The sequence below is a fragment of the Armigeres subalbatus genome, chromosome 3, assembly GCF_024139115.2.
Source record: "Armigeres subalbatus isolate Guangzhou_Male chromosome 3, GZ_Asu_2, whole genome shotgun sequence".
Lineage (NCBI taxonomy): Eukaryota > Metazoa > Arthropoda > Insecta > Diptera > Culicidae > Armigeres > Armigeres subalbatus.
This window is the reverse complement of record NC_085141.1, coordinates 292,909,787-292,929,101: the sequence shown is the minus strand read 5'-3', so window position 1 is coordinate 292,929,101 and position 19,315 is coordinate 292,909,787. Positions and strand designations below refer to the sequence as shown.

The following is a 19,315-nucleotide window of genomic DNA, read 5'->3' as shown; positions in this document are numbered from 1 at the left end:
AAAAATGCGTTTTGGGAGTCATCATATGCAAAAAAAAACAAAAAGTTGACTATCGATCCACTTGCGTAACCTACCTGCATACTCCTTGCACTTCCGGCGAAGAAACGACGATTTGAGGCACCGCGGTCGCTCCACGCTGGCGTTCATCTCAATGTGCGTCGAGCTGCGTTTCCGCCCGACGGACGAACTGTGCGACTTCATCGAAGCCGACGCCGATCGATCGCTGCGATAGTTTTGCGACAGCACGGACGACCGCCGCGATCGGGACTTACTGCTGGCACTTGGATTGTTATTACTGCTATAGTTGTGGCTGTTGTTGGCATTCTGATTACTGGTACTGTTGGCAAGGAACAGCGAGTTCCGGTGATTGTTCGCCGACAGTCGGGACGCTTCCGACTGCTGCAGGTTGGTCGAGCTGGCATCCGGGTCATCCGTCCGGCTGAAGATGGTGTAGATTTCCTGGGGACAGAGGATGTTTGGCAGCGGGGAGGTGATCGGGGTGATGTCTTCCGCGTCCAGCAGGCTGCTGCACCGGTTGCTGGAGTTGTTGATACTCAACGTTGGGCGCGAAGCCGAGTTGGAGAGGAACGCCGACCCGGAAGGGGACAGCCTGGGGGTGGTTGAGCCACCCGGGGAAGTCCGTACCGGGGGTGGTGTATTGGGTAGCGGCGAGATCGGGGACAAACTGTTTACACTTTTCTTCATTTTTCCTGCGTGTTACTTCGGGAGGGTTTCCCGATATTTTATTTGACTAGACGAATATGGCACTGGTTTTCATGGCGATTGTTGTAGGCCGAACTTCCCGCTTTTGAACTGATTCACAAGAACTGGATCCCAGGCAAGGCGGTAAATAACATTGACATATATATTTGTGCTTTCACATTTCTCCATGGGCCTTCATTAAATGCACATTTCATCACATTATTTTTTGATTTTTTAACATATAGATTGACTTTTGTTAAATAAGGTATAACGGAGAAAGCTGTTTAGTTACGCGAAAGTACTTGCACTTGCTGAATATGCATTATGGCATTGACTGTTTTTGGCATGAAATTCAATTGAGACTGATATTTAACAAGGGAGGGACCTGAATTTTGATGTTTTTTGAAAACCACTTAAAGATTAATAAATTTGCAATAAAACTGATTTCAAAGCTAAATTTGCCAGCACAAAATTATCCTGGGGATACAATTCGGTGCCTATTTTAATATTTTTCTTATCAAACCTAATCTAACGTTATATTTGTTGTGGCTCCCTAGTGCAATCTTTCTCTTTTATTCGGATGACTGTCCATTAAAGAACTGATATTGATGTTCAACTGTCTGTATGGCAAATAGCCCAATATACAGTTTCATGTTTCAGAATTTACTGAGTGATATTGATACCATTAAATAATTGGTTCATATGAAACGCGTAGGAATAAACTCTTTTGTTTATTCTCGTTTCCACAAAAATAAACTTCCTCCACAACAAGCCCAACGAGTCTCTATCTTACAAACAGGTGTTGGAAATGATTACATTCTAACCAGCACAATGTGACACGATTTGCACGAATTCCAGCGGTTGTTCGGATGTGGTCGGAAAACATTAACAGTGGGAACACCACCTCTGCTGCCTGCACATTCGGTGCGGTATATTTTTTGGCATTTACAAATTAAATTTTCAATCTACATCCGCAACGACAGGCAGCCATAGGGATACAATTGTTGGTACCCGGCTGGTATCGAGAGAGAAAAAGCGACAAAAGCAATAGCAATGTGTCACACGAACACATAACTCGAGCAGGGGGAGGGTAATGTATTTTTATGCCAAACCACGTTTTAGTGGCGGTAGCCCCAATAGTGACCTCCAGGAGTTTCCCCCCACGACCGTACTTCCTTGTCGCTCCAGCCAATGTTTTTTTTGTGTGCTGGAGGCGCGTCGAGTTCGGCTGAATAAAGTTGTGGTGTTGTGTTGCTGTTTCTAGTTATATTATGCGGATGCAGGCGATTCCCCGGGACAGGGTCAAACGTATGTCGAACGAATTAAATGTAGCATGAATTAATATAATTAGGTAGGTATAGTCGCCAACACGAAGAAGTTTATCTTTTATGACTTTAGTTCCAGTTGGTACTCTCGGTAATCAATACGATACGTACGAGCTGCATTATGAATAATTACCCAGCTGTTTATAGCACATTCCTTAATTATGAAAAGCAATTTTTTCTTCATGTTTAATATTTTGCACCCATATTATTTATTACTAGCTGAAGCATCTGCGTTATCAAATTAGCATTTAATTGCCCTCATCTAAATAAATCTCAAAAATCCTAAAAAAAATTAACAAATAGATCTCGCGAAGCACAACAACTCATTAATCAACCGTCATCGTCAACAGATAATGTTGCACATTACCGGACTACCATCTAGAGTTTTGAAATATACATTTCTTAATTGATTAGTAGTATTTAGTATAATATTCACTTAAAAACATTTTAGAGGGCAGGATTGAATGATGAACCCTCAAAAGGCGGAGACGACACCTCTATCAAAGTGCAAGTGACCTCCACTTTCCTCAAAGGAAATTAGTAGGGCTTTCTTTTGACTCTGGTACCCGCTAGACCAATCCCCGTGTTAATGAACTTCGAATGATACCGAATGGCCGATTCGGTATCAATCAAAATTCTTCTCTACAGACCCAGAGATTCCTTTTTTTTCAATTTCGTTTATTTGATAGGGTCAGGCGTGTATAACACTTTACGGAGCCATTGTTCTTTGTGATATATACAATCAATATCCCAGAGATTCCTGTCAAGATATGTAATACCTATTATGTGGAAATATTTGGCATGCGCTATAGCAGCGGTTCTCAACCTGGGGTACATGTACCTCTGGGGGTACCTTCGCTGCCCCTAGGGGGTATCTCGGACAAAAATGCGTAATGGCGGACATATTACAATTTCAATCAAAATTCATTGATAAAGTTTTGATAATTGTGTATTTCCTATTACACAATAAAATTTATATTGTACATAATATGTAATGCGATCAATAAATCCCAATTGACACAACCAGCACAATGTATGAAGGGCTGCGGAACAAAATATCAAACGAACAAAACGTCGAATGAACAAAAAGATTTTTTTTTTCACTAAAACTCGGTTGCTTCGTTGCAAGAGGATTAGAAGCATCCTGTTACGCCTCTCGGAAGCCTTCTTCCAAGGAGCTCGAAGGCTTCCTTTCAAGAGGCTCGGAAGCCTCCTTTTAAGTGGTTAGGCTGCCTTCTTTCAAGAGGCTCTGAAGCCTCCTTTCAAGAGGTTCGGAAGCCTCCTTTCAAGAGGTTCGGAAGCCTCCTTCCAAGAGGTTCGGAAGCCTCCTTTCAAGAGGTTCGGAAGCCTCCTCTCAAGAGGCTCGGAAGCCTCCTCTCAAGGGGCTCGGAAGCCTTCTCTAAAGAGGCTCGGAAGCCTCCTCTCAAGAGGCTCAAAAGCCTCATTTCAAGAGGCTCAAAAGCCTCATTTCAAGAGGCCCCGAAGCCTCTTTCCAAGAGGCTTGGAAGGAGAAGGATCCTTTCAAGAGGCTCGGAAGGATCCTTTCAAGAGGCTTGGAAGCCTCCTTCCAAGAGGCTCGGAAGCCTTCTTTCAAGAGACTCGGAAGCCTCCTTTCAAGAAGCTCAAAAGCCTTCTTTTCTAGAGGCTCAAAAGCCTCCTTTTCTAGAGACTCAAAAACCTCTTTTCAAGATGCTCGGAAGCCTTCATTCAAGAGGCTCGGAAGCCTTCTTTCAAGAGGCTCAAAAGCCTCCTTTCAAGAGGCTCTGAAGCCTTTTTTCAAGAGGATCAGAAGGCTCCTTTCAAGTGGTTAGGTTGCCTTCCTTCAAGAGGCTCGTAAGCCTGCTTTCAAGAGGCTCGGAACTCTATTTTCAAGTGGTTCGGAAGCCTTCTTTCAAGAGGCTCGGCAGCCTCGTTTCAAGAGTCTCGGAAGCCTCGCTTCAAGAAGCTCAGAATTCTTCTTTCAATAGGCTTGGAAGCATACTATCAAGAGGCTCAGAAGCGTTCTTTTAAGATGCAACGGAAGCTTCCTTTTAAGTGGCTCGAAAACCGCCTTTAAGAGGCTCGGAAGCCTCTCTACAAGAGGCTCAGAAGCCTCTAATAAAGAGGCGCGGAAGCCTTCTCTAAAGGGACTCAAAAGCTTAAAGGAGCTTCCCTTCAAAAGGGCTCGGAATTATGTTTTCAAGAGGATGGGAAGCCTCAAATCATGCAAAAGTTCGAAGGGTACCTCTAAAGGAAAAGGTTGAGAATCGCTGTTCTACAGTGATATTGTGGAATTCGCGAAACATTCTGAAGTTTTGGTCGTAAGGCCCTTGCAGTAATGGTCCTTAAACGCCAGTCAAGATATGTAAGACATATTATCCTGCATTTTAATGCAAGCAAGGCTATCAAAAACATTATTGATTTCAGGTCATCAGATCTACAATTTCACACCTGGCTCGGGCCGTTCTGATGTCAGATTCAAAGATATCAGATGATTTATGTGAAGATTTTTGACATTTCTGATAGTGATATTCTGCAATTAGCGAAACGTTCTGAAGTTTTGGTTTTAAGACCTACGCTGCAATAGCTTCCAAAATGTTACGGGCACCAATCAAGACATGTGATGTATGACACCAATCTTGCTGCATTTTAAAACGCCGTAAGCCATTCCAAACGTTCTTCATTTCAGGTCATCAGACCTACAATTATGAAAGAGCGTAACGGCTTCCAAAAAAAAATCCATATTTATTTACGTAATTTTTGATACTATAAAAATTCATCACGGACGGCTTCCAAAAGATCATGTTTTCTATCAAAAATCTCCTCAACTAGAGGTGTGCGTCGGTTCGAACATCTTCGGCGGCAGCGTTTGTCATACTTTTGATTGTCGGCGCCTTTTGCGGCCGCACATTGAAAGTAGCAACCCTATAACCAGAGACCGGCGGAGTGAAAAACTGTCGAAATGGCAACGTATTTGCCCGAAAGTAATTCGGCGGAAAGCCATTTGTTCGAATTCCAATTGGTCGGAAAACAAGTTTAGCTGAAAATCGTCTGGCCGGTTATTAGGTCGGAAATGGATTGGCCGACAATATCATTTGATTGAAACAGTCGTTTGACCAAAAATGTCTTTTGAACGAACAGGTCATTTGCTTAGCATAGCTTAGCGTTGACTAACTACACCTATCTATGGTTGCTACTCCGTGATTTACCAGAATCATTGAAATTGCACAATGATTGATGGGATTGTTCAAGCATTCTAAGTAGGAAGGAATATTAGTAGATGTTTTTTTTTTTGCTATTTAACGACCGTGTTTATCTTTGCGTCTTCCCAAAAACCACAGGAAGAATTATCAGTTAATCGGTACCCAGCAAACAGTTTTTGTTGAATAAGCAAGTTTTCTTGCTGAAGAAGCCCATTTTTTAATGAAATAATCCTATTATCAGTTTCTAATTTTTTTTTTACAATGCTGTGAAAAATCATATGTGAATATGTACATTATTTGGAAAATATTGATTTGAAAAATGTATTGGAGGTAACCTCTTTCCCTTCGATGGGACTTGAACCCACGACCCTCATTACGCTAGACTGGTGCTTTAACCAACTAAGCTATGAAGGACCTCCGTTGGCCTTCGCAACCTAGCGGCTACTGAATGAGCTCGAGATTCCCATGGCAGCCCTTACTATGCACCGTTCAATGTGGAAAAACGATCCATAAAAGAATGAAAAACGATCCATAAATAACATCTGAATGTTCCATAAAACGCTACCATATTTGGCAAGCGTAGTAGCGGACTGCTTCCAGTACCAATGCAACATTTGATATTTTCTTGAAAAAGTCTTTTTCTATTACTGCAATTTTTGCCTTCAAAAGTGCTAATATGTTTTTGTTTTGTGAAAAATTCCTTATTGTTTATAGACATTTTGTATTATTTATGAAACTTTTATATTCATTTGTTGCTTATACCCTGCAATTTCCTGGAAAATTTTTGGAAATTTTCTATTTTTTATGGATAATTTCTAATTTTACTGCCGACGAGCTCGGTGGTCTAGTGGCTACCGCTTCTGCCTTATAAGCAGAAAGTCGTGGGTTCAATTCCAGGCTCGTCCCTTTCCTACTTTGTATTTCTATTTTAGTTCTATCTGTGTTTCACGTTCTACCAAAACGATTCCTACTGTTATAACCTTCCACACAATCCCAAATCCTCCCGTGGCTCCTATGAGAGGTCGTAAAGTTCTCCGCATCTTTCTTAAGTAGGTGTCCAACTAACCATCCTTCCCTTCCTCAGCATTCGCAAGGACGTGGCCAGGACAGATCTCGACTATTGGAGAGTGCTTTGCTTCCATCTAAGAGATAGTGATTAGTCCCAAATCAATATCTATGGTAACGGATGAAGGTGATTCTATTGCTCAAAGCTAATGCTAATGCTAAAATCTCTAATTTTACTGCCAAAACTTATGGGAGAGTTTGTTCGGAATTTCCAAAGCAAGTTTTTCGGAAGTTCCACAAGAAATTCTCTAGCATTTGTATTGGAGTTTTTTACTTCCGTGAGATTTTTCCGGATTCTCTATTATTTCCACGTGATTTAAATTTTCCCAGAATACTTATTGTAATTTAAACAGGGAGTTTTTCGGATTTTTAAAGGGATAATCTTGAATTGTCCAACACTTGGCCAAATAACAAGTTGAGACGAAAGTAGTCTAGTAGATTTCAACCTTTCGCGGACGCGAAAACGATTTGACCAAAAATGTGATTTAGCCGAACAAGCCATTCGTCCTAATAGCTCGTTTAGCCGAATAGGTCATTTGGACGCAACAGGTAAAATGGCCAAAAATAACGATCAATTCGGCCAAATACCATTTTCGACATTTGACGACGAACATTTTGGCTAAACGGCTTTTTCGACATAAAGGAGAAGGACCGTCTGGCGAGTGTGAGTTTGTTCGTGTTTCGTGTTGGACGCAGAACGATCGCGAGGATATCGAAATGTTCGGTTTTGCGATGTGTTGAACTTAGTTTATAATTAAAAAAAAACACATTAATAAAGGGGCCCTCCTTAGCCGTGCGGTAAGACGCGCGGCTACAAAGCAATACCATGCTGAGGGTGGCTGGGTTCGATTCCCGGTGCCGGTCTAGGAAATTTTCGGATTGGAAATTGTCTCGACTTCCCTGGGCATAAAAGTATCATCGTGTTAGCCTCATGATATACGAATGCAAAAATGGTAAACTGGCTTAGAAACCTCGCAGTTAATAACTGTGGAAGTGCTTAATGAACACTAAGCTGCGAGGCGGCTCTGTCCCAGTGTGGGGATTTAATGCCAATAAGAAGAAGAAGAAGACATTAATAAAGTAGTAAAAAAAAATTCAATTTTGCTGTGCAAGCGAGTAAATTACCGAGAAAGTGAAACGTTTAAGCTCCATTCATTTGGTTCTCTGTGCAATTTAACAAGTTCTGGTCAATCACGGAGGAGCAACTACGAATTGTGTGGTCATAATGCTCAGGCTCATGCTAAAGAAGAAGGGCCATTTTGCCATTTGGCCGAAGGCGTCAAGGCCGAAAGTTGTTCGTGTGAATATGCCATTTTACTGAACAAACCATTTGGCTGAAAATATCAATTTGGCAAAAATACAAACATACATACGGTCGAAAATGTCGTTCGAACGAACGGGTAATTTAGGCGAAGTCGTTTGGCCGAATAGGTCATTTGGCCAAACGGGCTGATGTAAGACACTTTTGGCTGTCGGACTCGTTCGGGCAAATGACATTTTTGGCCAAATGGCCCATTTTTCCAATCGACCATTTTGGGCCAAACGGCATTTCCGGCCAAATGACCTATTCGGCTATACGAATTTTTAGGCCAAATGTAGTGCCCCAAGCAGCACAACTTGTTTCACTACTGAACATTTCACTGTGTTGCAACCAGGGCCGGATTTAGCCGGAAGGGGGCCCCGGGGCCGACAGCTTGTGGGGGCCCCAAAATGTACAAAAAATGTTGGTTTTGGTACATAAGATTTGTGGGGGCCCGGGGGCACGCATCACAAGCCCCCCCCCCCCCTAAAACCGGCCCTGGTTGCAACTATTCGGAAAGAAACAATCTTTGCGTGTGTGCCATCAAATATAACTCTCTTGCAATCTAAAAAGCGCAAGAGGTGGAGCCTACGGAAACATCCTTCGATTGCAATAATGTTGTAAAATACTACAGCGGAAAAATAAAATAAAAAATAAATAAAACGGGATTCGATTTATGGATCTAGTGATTGATAGCCCTTCACTCTACCACAGCACAATTCAACACTTCAAAGGGACTGCATGTTGACTCACCATAAAAACTATACGATTATGAAGTTTTGTACTCGGATTTCCTGTTGCTTGATTGGACCATCACAGGAAAACATTGTGAGTTGTCAAAACGTTGAACGATGCCAAATTAAACATGAAGACACACTCAACTTATCTGCAACTCAATTTAAACAAACAATTAAAATTCTGAAAGACGCATTGAAGTTACATGGTTGAAAATATGCAACTGAATGATTTTGTTCCGTGTTTGCAACATGAAGTGCAGTATTCTTTCGTTGTTTGTTTCCAAATGTCAAACACGTACTGCATTGCAATGCTAATGAAACATTGATCACAATTCGAACGTTTTTGACATCATGATGCAACTTTTTCGGGCTTTGATGTTTTTTCAATGCCTCTAATGAAACTGAATAGAAACAAGGTGCTTTTAGAAAAATGTTGAGTGTGCTACTTGGGGCGTGATTGGGGCCAAATGCTACATCATTGGAACCAAATGTAGTCTGTTGATGCAACAACAATAAAGATAAAAGATAAAGATTGAACATATTTCGTTTCGGACGTGAATCCTGGTGTTTATTTTTGTTTTTTTGCAGTCGGGAAGTAAAAAGTAAAAGTTTGTTCGTGTTTTCTATCGATCGCAGAATGATCGCGCAATCGTCGAAAGACTAAATTGTGCATTGAGTGCGTAAGTCAGACCGCATCGTGCTTTCGTGCTGTGCGGTTCTTCTTTCTTTGGGGAAGGAAGTTTTTAATACTACCCGAAGCTATTTTAATTTCAACAGTGCTTCACAGCGCTATTTGTACCCACTGATCCCGTTACGATCTCTTAGAAGGTCACGTCTTCACGCTCAGCAATGAGTATTAACAAAAAAAGAGGAAGGGGGAGTCTCTGAATTCTCCGCTTCCTTCAAAGAAACAAGGTTTCAAGACCGTCCTGCCCAAGCGCGGAAAAAATAGAAGGAAGCTGGAGACTTCAGATATTCCTTCTAAATCTATCGTTGACATTATTTCTTCTCCTATCGAACTGAGCAATCAGTTCGATTTAATTAATGACGAATTTGATAAAATCGAATCTACCTCTAGCCCAGGTGATTCGATTCATGCGAAGAAACAACGGATTCCGCCAATTGTGGTATCTGTTGCCGAGTTTTCTGGCTTTCGGAATGAAATCTTGAGTAACCTTCAGGGGATCAAGGTTTCATTTCAGATTGCCAGCTAGGGTGACTGCCGCGTTTTGCCGGGATCCTTTGACGATCGCAAACGTCTTCTTCAGTATTTAACTGAGAAGCGCCATAAATTCTTCACATACGACGACAAAACTGAGCGATTGTTCAAAGTCGTCTTGAAAGGTCTCCCCAGTGATGATAAATCACTGGATGAGATTAAAATTGAAATTTCTCAATTACTTGGATTTTCACCAGTCCAAGTAATTAAGATGAAAAAGAAATCTCACTCTGGTACTTCCCAGAGGGCCATTTCTCAAGAATTTTATTTAGTTCATTTTAACAAAAGTGAACTAAATAATATGAAAAGTTTGGAAAAGGCCTGTATTATGTTCCATGTCCGTGTTTCATGGGAACATTTCCGCAGGCCTGGGGGAAATTTCCAAGACCCCACCCAGTGCCGTAAGTGCCAAAAGTGGGGCCATGGAACCAAACATTGTCACATGGATGCTAAATGCATGATTTGTGGTGGAACCTCTCACGCCAAGGACGCATGTCCTGTGAGAGAAGATTCCAATAAATTCAAGTGCACACATTGTGGGGGCAATCATAAATCCAATTTCTGGGAATGCCCTTCACGCAAAAATGTTTTGAACTCAAAAAAAAAAAAAAAGAGTGCGTAAGTAAAATACTTTTAACTTCGTACAAAATAATTTCTTAGTCGCTTACTAAAGCGATTTCCTATAGATTAGCTTCTCATCCAACCACCTATCCCTCTCCCGTGGCGCTCACGGAGATGCAGAGGAAATACTCTGTCTCTTGTGGCAACGAGTGTCGAACTAATTTTGTTCTCGTAATCGCGCTGAACATGTCGATGGGTCTCATCATCAATTTTACCTGTTTTACTTTTCGTCTACCAGGGCTTTAGAACAAAGTGTTTCATATGATTCTTAAAACGTGTCGTTAGATTATTCGTATACCATTGCATTCTAAACATAAAATGCTGAAGAAAACACGAATGAAAAGTAAAACGTTACATACATTATTTTGTGTTCGGAGCTAACGGAATGTTTACGCAGAATCACACCAAAACAAAACATTAAAAGTAAATATTCGGGCCACCGCGAAACGTCTCATAAAATGGCTTATTGATCGTGAGGACGAAGCAAGCATCGGTATTGGTCGTAAATTATTGAAATTCTTAAGCATGAAATGTACATGTGTGTTGTCATCTGACCGAAAAAGTCATTAGACAGAAATTCATTTGGCAAAAAATGTTATGTGGTCGAAATGATCATATGGTCTACAAATTCGTCACTGTTTAGTACTAGGCTGCGACGGTCTCCAAAAAGTTCACAGCTTCTATCAAAACTCTTCCTTTCGACTTTTTCGGCCGTAGGTATGTCTATTTCAGACAAATCAAATTTTCAGCTAAACGGCCAAACGACCTATTTGGACCTATTTGGCCAAACGACTTTTTCAGCCGAATCGGCACCAACATTTCAAAAAGGCGAAACTTTTGTAAACAAGAGCTTCTTGCGTCGCTGGTGGGCTAGTTTTTGCCAACCCACGCAATCCAGCGCCATTTAATAAAAGAAGAGGATGCTTCCATCAGGATTTACTCAGAATATTTTAATGTACGCATTTCCTTTTTCTTCTATGGTAGAAAAGCTTGACCTGAATTCATCAATGTTTTGAATGGCTGGCAATATCCCCAATGATATACTCAACAAATAAACATTGTTTGCATATATGTAAAGTGTCATAAATACATAATAATAATAATGTAAATATGTCTACAGTTTTTTGGGATAGTTTTCCACGTTTTGGTGTATCACGTGGCAAAATTTCAAGAAGTATGACATACCTTTTGGATAAGGAATATGTATGGTTTTCAATATACAGTCATAAGATAACTGGGAAACGTTCAAATTGAATCTTACTTGATATATTTTATGTAGTGGGCGTCGAAATCCGTACACTTAAGCACTCCAGTATTTGTAAAAAATCATTTGAAAATACGAATCCAATGCAAATAAAACGTTTGTCGTTTATACAAGGGAAGATCCATTAACTACGTAACGCAGAAATTAGATATTTTCAAACCCCTCCTCCCTTTGTCACACTTTTTGTATGAATCATTTGAATTTTTTGTGTGGATTGTCACAGTTCGGGCAACCCCCTCCCCCTCTAAGCGTCACGTCCACCGTGGACGACATTCGAATCATAGGATCAAAATCCACACAGCTATTTTTTTTTTCTATTTTTTATATTCAAATTGAATCAGATCGATTTACAAAACAACTCCTGCAAATAGTTCATTACGTAGCTTGAAAAACTATCCTTTTGATTTTCATTCCGCTGATCTTACTTTGGTCATTGCGATTTGCAATTTGAATACAGATAAATACTTTCAGTGCAATCAAGATCAACACGCGAACAAATGGCACCTGAACTTCGTATTTGCTGGGGAACGATTTGTTTTTGATTTTTTGTTATTTTAATTTCAAAGCCTACTACTTTCCTAGGATAGGATGTGACAAGTAATCAGTAAAAATCGTACCGATTTGCTGTCACAATCGTACCGGTTGCTGATTGGTTGAATATGACAATCGATTACTTCGATTGGTAGCGGCGCGTTTTCCATAGGGCAGCATGTTGTTAGTTTGGCCGTGTTGCAGGTTTTTAAAGTTGATATTAAGCAAAATACGAAAATGTTTGAGTTCCACTTTTTTTGTAAGAAATAAATTTATATTGAACTGCAAACGCCATATAAATTATTCTCAAGGGTTGTACAGGTTTAAAACTGTTAATTTTAAGCATTATCATTCACCTTTCCGTCATTTTCGATCTAAAAGTCATTTTTTCAGTAGCGAAAACTTCTCTCTGTTAGTTTTTCACTTATCTTACATAAATAGTGGATGGAACGGGAAGAAAAACATCAAATTTTGATACATGATATTTGGAAGATTTTGTACCAAATTACTTTGGCTGCACTGGCGACCACCTCGTCAGAGCAACCGACTAAAAAACAACAAGGCAGTCTCAATTGAGTTGTCACATCCTATTACTTTCCATTTCAATGACCGAAAAGCTTACTGTCATATTAAACAGGATATGATACATTATTTATTAAAGAGGTGAGCCAGCCTAGGGCTGAAAACCTCTCAAATAAAGACAAAAAAAGAACATTATTTATAAACTAATTGCCTTAAACCCTTTTTAATTCATTAATATCTCATGTGATGGACGGATATCGGTGCTGTATGGATTACGGTCCTTCATGGTATGTACTTCGTTTTGTGGCGGCAGAACATGATTGCACTTGATTACTAAAGGAATTTGGCCACAATTGCGAAAAATTGCGACATTTTTGAAGCTGATCCCTAGGTCAAAAGAATGCCCTACTCGGTCATGAAAATCGGTCAGCAAAATACTGAGTGGATGCCGTTCCGCCCTTTTAAGGGTTAATAGCTCTCAACTGTAGAATCTAAATGGATATTAACAGGAAGGATTAGTCCAAATCTATATCAACTGGGATGCATGCCAATAATGTTGAAAGTAGCAAATAAATAGCTATGAACGTTTTCTCAACTTGCCTCTGAAGATACGAACAATTCAAGAGCACCAAAAGCGAAACACAATATGCACTGTTTTAAGGACGAACTTTTCGAGATTCAATTTCATTCCACCGCGCTTTCAAAGGCATGACTTTCAATAATGAAACAAAGATCAGGGCCCTGTAGCATAATCAGACTAATAATATTAGCTACAAGTTACAAGTTACAAGTCAACAAATTACAAGTACTTGTAATTTGCGTCGCATAATAATGTTTTGCCAACTAATAATATTAGTACTTGTATTATTAGTAAGGTTTAAATTACAAGTCCGTCAGGTTCATTTACCTGTCAAAATTCATCCGACAGTTCACTGTCAATACGGAGGTAAACGATTTGTTTACGTTTGTTTGCAAATTTGTGGATAGAATATATATTTTGACTGCGATAGGTATGCACGGAACATTCTCTGTAAATTTATTGATTCCGCGGTTTAAGCCGGCATCGTGGTATTGGCATTTTTAGCAAGCCAATGTAATGCACACTGGAGTCGTTTTTAAGTGGTCTTTGGGATTGACTTAAGTTTTAATTAAGGCGATTTGTTAGTTACGCGAACGTATCCTCCATGATAAATCGAATCCCGCTAGACTTGTTTGTTGTGGGTTTTTGAAGAGGTTTTAATTTGCGTGTATTGTAAGACTTATGCGGGTTTAGATTTTGCTTCTAATTCGATTATGAAATTTGGACGATTTCTTTTTTAGTTCTTCATAGTTCATACTAACTGATGAAAATATCGTAATAAATTCTACTCAGAATTTTGGTAGTTTTTCCGTTCTTCCTTTCTTTCCCATGATTGTTGTCAAACATAAAGCAATATGCATGGTCTTACACGATATTGTTTAGTATAATAATACAATAATACTAAAATAATACAAATTTAAGTAAATTAATATATTCTCAATTTTGAGATGAATAAAGTCAACTTTGGGTAAACTAAACTCAGCTTTGGTTGATATGTTTTAAGTGGATTAAGTTAAACTACTAAGTGTTAGGAAACTCATTTTACTCAAAATTGGGTTATTGGTCACAAGTACGGATTTGAGCTAAAACAACCCACTTTTTAGTAGTTTTGGGTGTCTGTGTACTGCATAATTGCTAATGATCTTTAGCGCTCCACCATTTGAATACTTGATGTCAGCACTTAAATTACTTCTACTATATCCAAAGTCATTTGACAATTTTCATAATTCTCAGTGTTATATGGGAACGAGAAATTTATTTTTAGTGCACAGTATTTCATTATATGGTAATTTGAAGCAACTAGAATAATAATTTCTTTCTTTGTTAAGTCGTTAAAAACAATTAAACTATGCATAATTACTTTGCACAGCTAAAATAATAAAATAAAAGCTACTTGTAAATTAAATTACAGCACCATTCATACTTGTAAAAGAAACTACAAGCCAACGCTAATAATATCTACTTGTATTTTCTTTATGCAACAGTTACTTGTAAATTCCACTAATATTATTAGTGCGGTTTACTTGTAATATTAGTCTTGTAAATTCATACTTGTAGATTCATTATGCAACAGAAAAATACAAGTTACAAGCGACTCTACTAATATTATTAGTAAAATTTTGATTATGCTACAGGCCCCAGCTGTCATCTTTGTTTTCCACGCTTGCAAAGCAAAACTAAAAAGATGACAGCTATTCGTTGCTTCCTTGTTGAGATCTGAGATGTTGAGATCAGTGCCTCTGGAAATGCGAGGTGAAAATTTAAATTCGTTATTTCATCACTTTCACATTTTGATTTTTTAAAATTTTGTTTTAAGTTTTTCATCCAATAAAATAATTTCTTGAATCTATTCAACTTCTTTTATTTTTCAACATATTTAGAGTTCTCAAAATTCTCATTAAAAGTCAATTTATTGCAATTTTAAATTTACAGTTTTTTTTTTATATTCCGTGTAAATAGTTGGATACATATTTTAGAGTGCTATAGCTTTCTATTGAAAAAGGTTAATTGTGGAAAAATAGGTACTAAACTATATTTTTTTCACTCTTCAAAGGTTTACGAGCAAAACATGAAGGAACCAAAATTTAATCAATTTTCAATATTTTTTTTATTAGTTTGTAGACTTTTGAAAATTATTATTACACCACATTCAAACATGCATTGAAGTTTCTTTTATTGATCGACATCAATAACTTTTCGAAAATTGAACAATTAAAAAAAAAAAAAAAAAAAAGGTCAATGACATGGCACAAATTTCATATCAATTAGCCCATTTTGAAACATGTGCATATGCACAGCTAAAACAATTTAAAAATAATCGTAGTACCACGTTTAAAGACGGTCTTGGGCGGTAGAGGGTTAGGAATAAGTGCAATATTGCGGAGACGAGCCAGCCTTGGGCTGAAAGTCTCTTTAATAAAGACACAAAAAAAAAAAAAAAAAAAAAAAAAGTGCAGTATTCTGTTCCGCTATTTTCATTGTTAATGCATCAATTATCCTTTTTTCGCTGGCCAGAAGTCGATTTTGTCACAGTTGTATTAGTCATGCGGAAGAATGTTGTTGATTTTCGGCTGAATTAACTAAATCAAAAGTAACTTGGCCATTCAAATTCAACATTTTGTTTTGCCACTTCTCTATCAATGGAAACCCCATCTAACAATAATTAAACAAAATATATCAAAGACCTCAAATCTTGTTTCTTCATTATCTTTTGCACTCTATTTGCAACAGAACATGTTTTTCAGCTTAGTGCTCTTCTACCATTTTCACAGTTATTAATTAGGAGCATTTTTATAGACATTGTGATTATGTATTCTGTTCGGCAAGCACAATGGATACACTATGTCCAGATAGTCGAGAATGCTTCCCACCCGGAAAAATCCTAGACCGTACCGAGAACCGAACTCATCGTCTCCGGATTGGCAATCCTACGCCTTTACTCACAAAGCTTACTGGAGACCCCCATTTCATTTGTCGCAAAATATACCAGTTACAAAGTATTCCACTACTCTATGAATTTTATTAGGTTACTTTCGTTAGTAATCCGGATCAAACACATGTTCACTGGAATATCATTATCGCATTTCTGTTGGAATCCGAAAACATAAATCAAGCTTATGTATTTCCAAATTGTTGCAAACCATGCAAAACTTGTTCAGCCATAGGCACAGCATTCTTCAGACGTGGCTCTTAATGAGGACTTTCGCGCACGACAACTTTTAGCTTTCTCCAACAGATTTAAAACACAGTCGCTTCATTATTAGCACCGTTACACATTTCAAATCCTAACTGCGATGAACCATACGACACATAACTTAAATTCTATCGGCTCGACTTCACGTAAAGATCCTCTCGAGCGAAACATACATTTCCATTTCCACGAGAGAAAAAAAACACTCAAGTTCAACCGGGCGTTCAAATTTGCTTACAACTTGACACGCTTTCTAGCACATTTGTATCGCTTTGTACTATTCCCGGTACATTCGGATTCTCTGTACAGCTCCCAAAATCCTACGCCACCACTTCTGTCACGTGCCCCTCGACGCGAGAGACACTATTTCACGAGTTCACGAACTGGGCGAGCTCCGCCACGTGACTAGAGGTACGAAAATCACGAGCGCGCGCGACCACGGTCTGTTTACATTTGGCGAGCGGGCGTCGCGTCGGTGGGCAGCAAAGCCCTCCTTCAGAAAAGCTCTCCAGTTGATGGCACACCAGGCTCAGCTATAACCATCCCGCTGAACGACGAAAAAGGCACTAGGCTAGAATGTCAGCCAGCACGAGAATCTCTGACGGGCGGCCCGGCCCCACTTCGAAGGCATGCAGACCAAAAGGACACGAGAAGCACGCGATGACGATGACGGGGATAATGATGATGAAGAATGGAGGATGGATTTGAAGGTCGGTGGGTGGTTTGTTGTCCTCCCACTGCAGCGTCGTTGCTGTCTGCCCGCGTCCTCTACTGAAAGGGATGTTGAACGGAATCCAGGATCAGACTACATATTGGCGCGGTTGGTTGTTGGGAACTCCGCGAACGACTGACGATACGAACAGTTCGAATGACAACAACGGACTGAGACACTGAGCCGAAAACTATTCAATGCCAAGTCAGGCAAAAAAAAAAGCTCCGAAATTCTACTAGCATAGTGCAATATTATGCTCCTACTACGGTTTCACGGTTTACGGTGCTATCGATGATAGTGATGATGATGGCAATGATGATAGTGAGCGTTAGTGTACATAAGCAAGGGTTTGATTGAACTTTATTGGTGGGCGGTGGGTGGATTACGAGCCGGTCCTCATGCGTTTCGTTGGCGCAGATTCGTACTGATGATTTCGGTCAAGCGCTAATTGAGAGTGATACGGCATTTTGAAATCGGATTAAAACTATAGGTGACGGGACGGAATGTTCCGCACGCACAACGTGAAGGAAGCTAATCCAACAAGCTGGAAGGGTTTGGCGATTATTCAAATGTTTGATCTATTCTGTTAATTGGAATTTTGAGTATGATATGATAAGGGTAAATACCGTGCGGAACCGAAATCCGTACAGCACCGAAATCCGTCCACCTCATGAGATATCAATAAATTAAAGGGGGTTGAAGGTGATTAATGAAGAAATAATTTATCTTATCCTGTTCAGATACTTGGCAGTAAGCTTTTAGGGCCTAGAAATGGAAAGAAGGCTTTGAAATTAAAACAACAAAAATCAAAAACAAATCGCCACCCACCAAACGCGGAGTTTTTGCCGCCATTTTGTTTTCGTGTAGAGCATAATTGCACCAAAAGTAACTGTGTTTTAATTGCTAATTGCAAATCATTACATAAGATAAGCGGAATACAAATCAAAGGGATCGCTTCTCAAGGTGCGTATCGAGCTTTTTGCAGTGGTAGTTTAGTCAATCAGAATGCTTCAATTTAAATATTTATTTAAAAAATAGCTGTACGGATTTTGATCCTTTGATTCGAAATCCGTCCACGGTGGAAGGATTTCGAGTCAGGAGTAGTTGATTTTATTCATTATTTCATCATGTTTTTCGAAGTTTTTAATGAGTACATGTGAAACACTTCAAAAGTAGAAGCCTTCATGCTCTTGTTCCAATGACAAACGTTTTATTTACGTTCGATTCCTATTTTCTAATGACTTTTTCATGTACTAAGGTGCTTAAGTGTACGGATTTCGATGCCCCACGGTAATGGATTTTAGATAGGAGGTAAATATTCAGCTTGGAAACTGACAATGATGAGCAACTGAGCGTCTCCATGCTTGTATACAAGTGCATACATATGAGGGGGAAACTGGGGTTACATGCACCCCGGGACAAAACGACCCTTTATATATTTCGGTAATTTTTTCCAAAGCTTTCTATACACATTTTGAAAAAACGATCGGCCGGTATCCGAAATTTTGTGCTGCTTTGTTTCTTGTCCAGTCGTGTTTCTTCAGTAAACAGAGCGATCGGTAGGTCATCGAAATTCAGTTCTGCTTTGTGCGAAAAGCAAAACGATCGGCCGGTCACCGAAATTGTGTGCTGCTTTGTGCGGGAGAGTATATTAATCAGAAAGTGAAATTTTAGTTCGCATCTGTCGATAATTATAATAATTAGCATTTGTTCGATTGTTTTTGTTTTAAATCAAACTACACGCTAGTTTGGCGGAATGGTCTATTTGTTAAATGACAATTGAACAAAATTCCGTAACCTTTCTACTTTTTAAATCGATACTGACCTTTACGTCAAAAATCATCTAGCCAAATTCTATTAAGCCGAAACTGAAACTTTTATCAGATCGAAAATGGTTTAACCGAAAATGTAGTTTGGCCGAAAGCGACATACAGCCGAAAGGAATATTTGGCCGAACTGGTAATTTGGCTGAAAAAGTTGTTTGCCCTAACAGGTCATTAGACCAAAAATGCCGTTCGGCCAAAAAAGTCATTTGACCGAATAGTTCATTTGACTGAAAATTTCGTTTGGTAGGAATGGTCATTTGGCAAAACAACCATTTCGGCCAAATAGCATTTTCTGCAAAAGGCTCGTTCGACTGAATTGATCATTTTGCTAAGATGTCGTTTAGCCTAATAGATCAAATGCCGTTTGACCAAAAGAAAGGACTTTTTTGGCTCTTTATGCCAAATAACCATTCCTACCAAACGGCCAAATGGCCCATTCTGTCAAACGACCATTTCGGCGAGACGTCTATTCGGCCAAATGACTATTTCGCCCAAACGACCTATTAAAGAAAACGACTTTTTCGGCCAAACTACCAGTT

General features: G+C 39.3%; 1 protein-coding gene across 12 annotated transcripts in view; it reads right to left on the bottom strand.

Moving 5' to 3' along the window:
* LOC134224841 (probable phospholipid-transporting ATPase IA) overlaps positions 1-19,315 on the bottom strand; it is a 370,136-nt gene that overhangs the window by 264,566 nt on the left and 86,255 nt on the right. For 4 of the 12 annotated variants that reach the window (XM_062704450.1, XM_062704452.1, XM_062704451.1 and 1 more), the window contains exon 1: positions 75-829. The exons of 3 other annotated variants lie outside the window; for them this stretch is intronic. In XM_062704450.1, the coding sequence (XP_062560434.1) occupies positions 75-705 (631 nt within the window). In that variant the 5' untranslated portion in view covers positions 706-829. Of the gene's footprint in view, positions 1-74; positions 852-19,315 lie in introns of those variants that run through there. 5 more of the 12 variants (XR_009983082.1, XM_062704449.1, XM_062704454.1 and 2 more) reach the window with 3 other exon arrangements.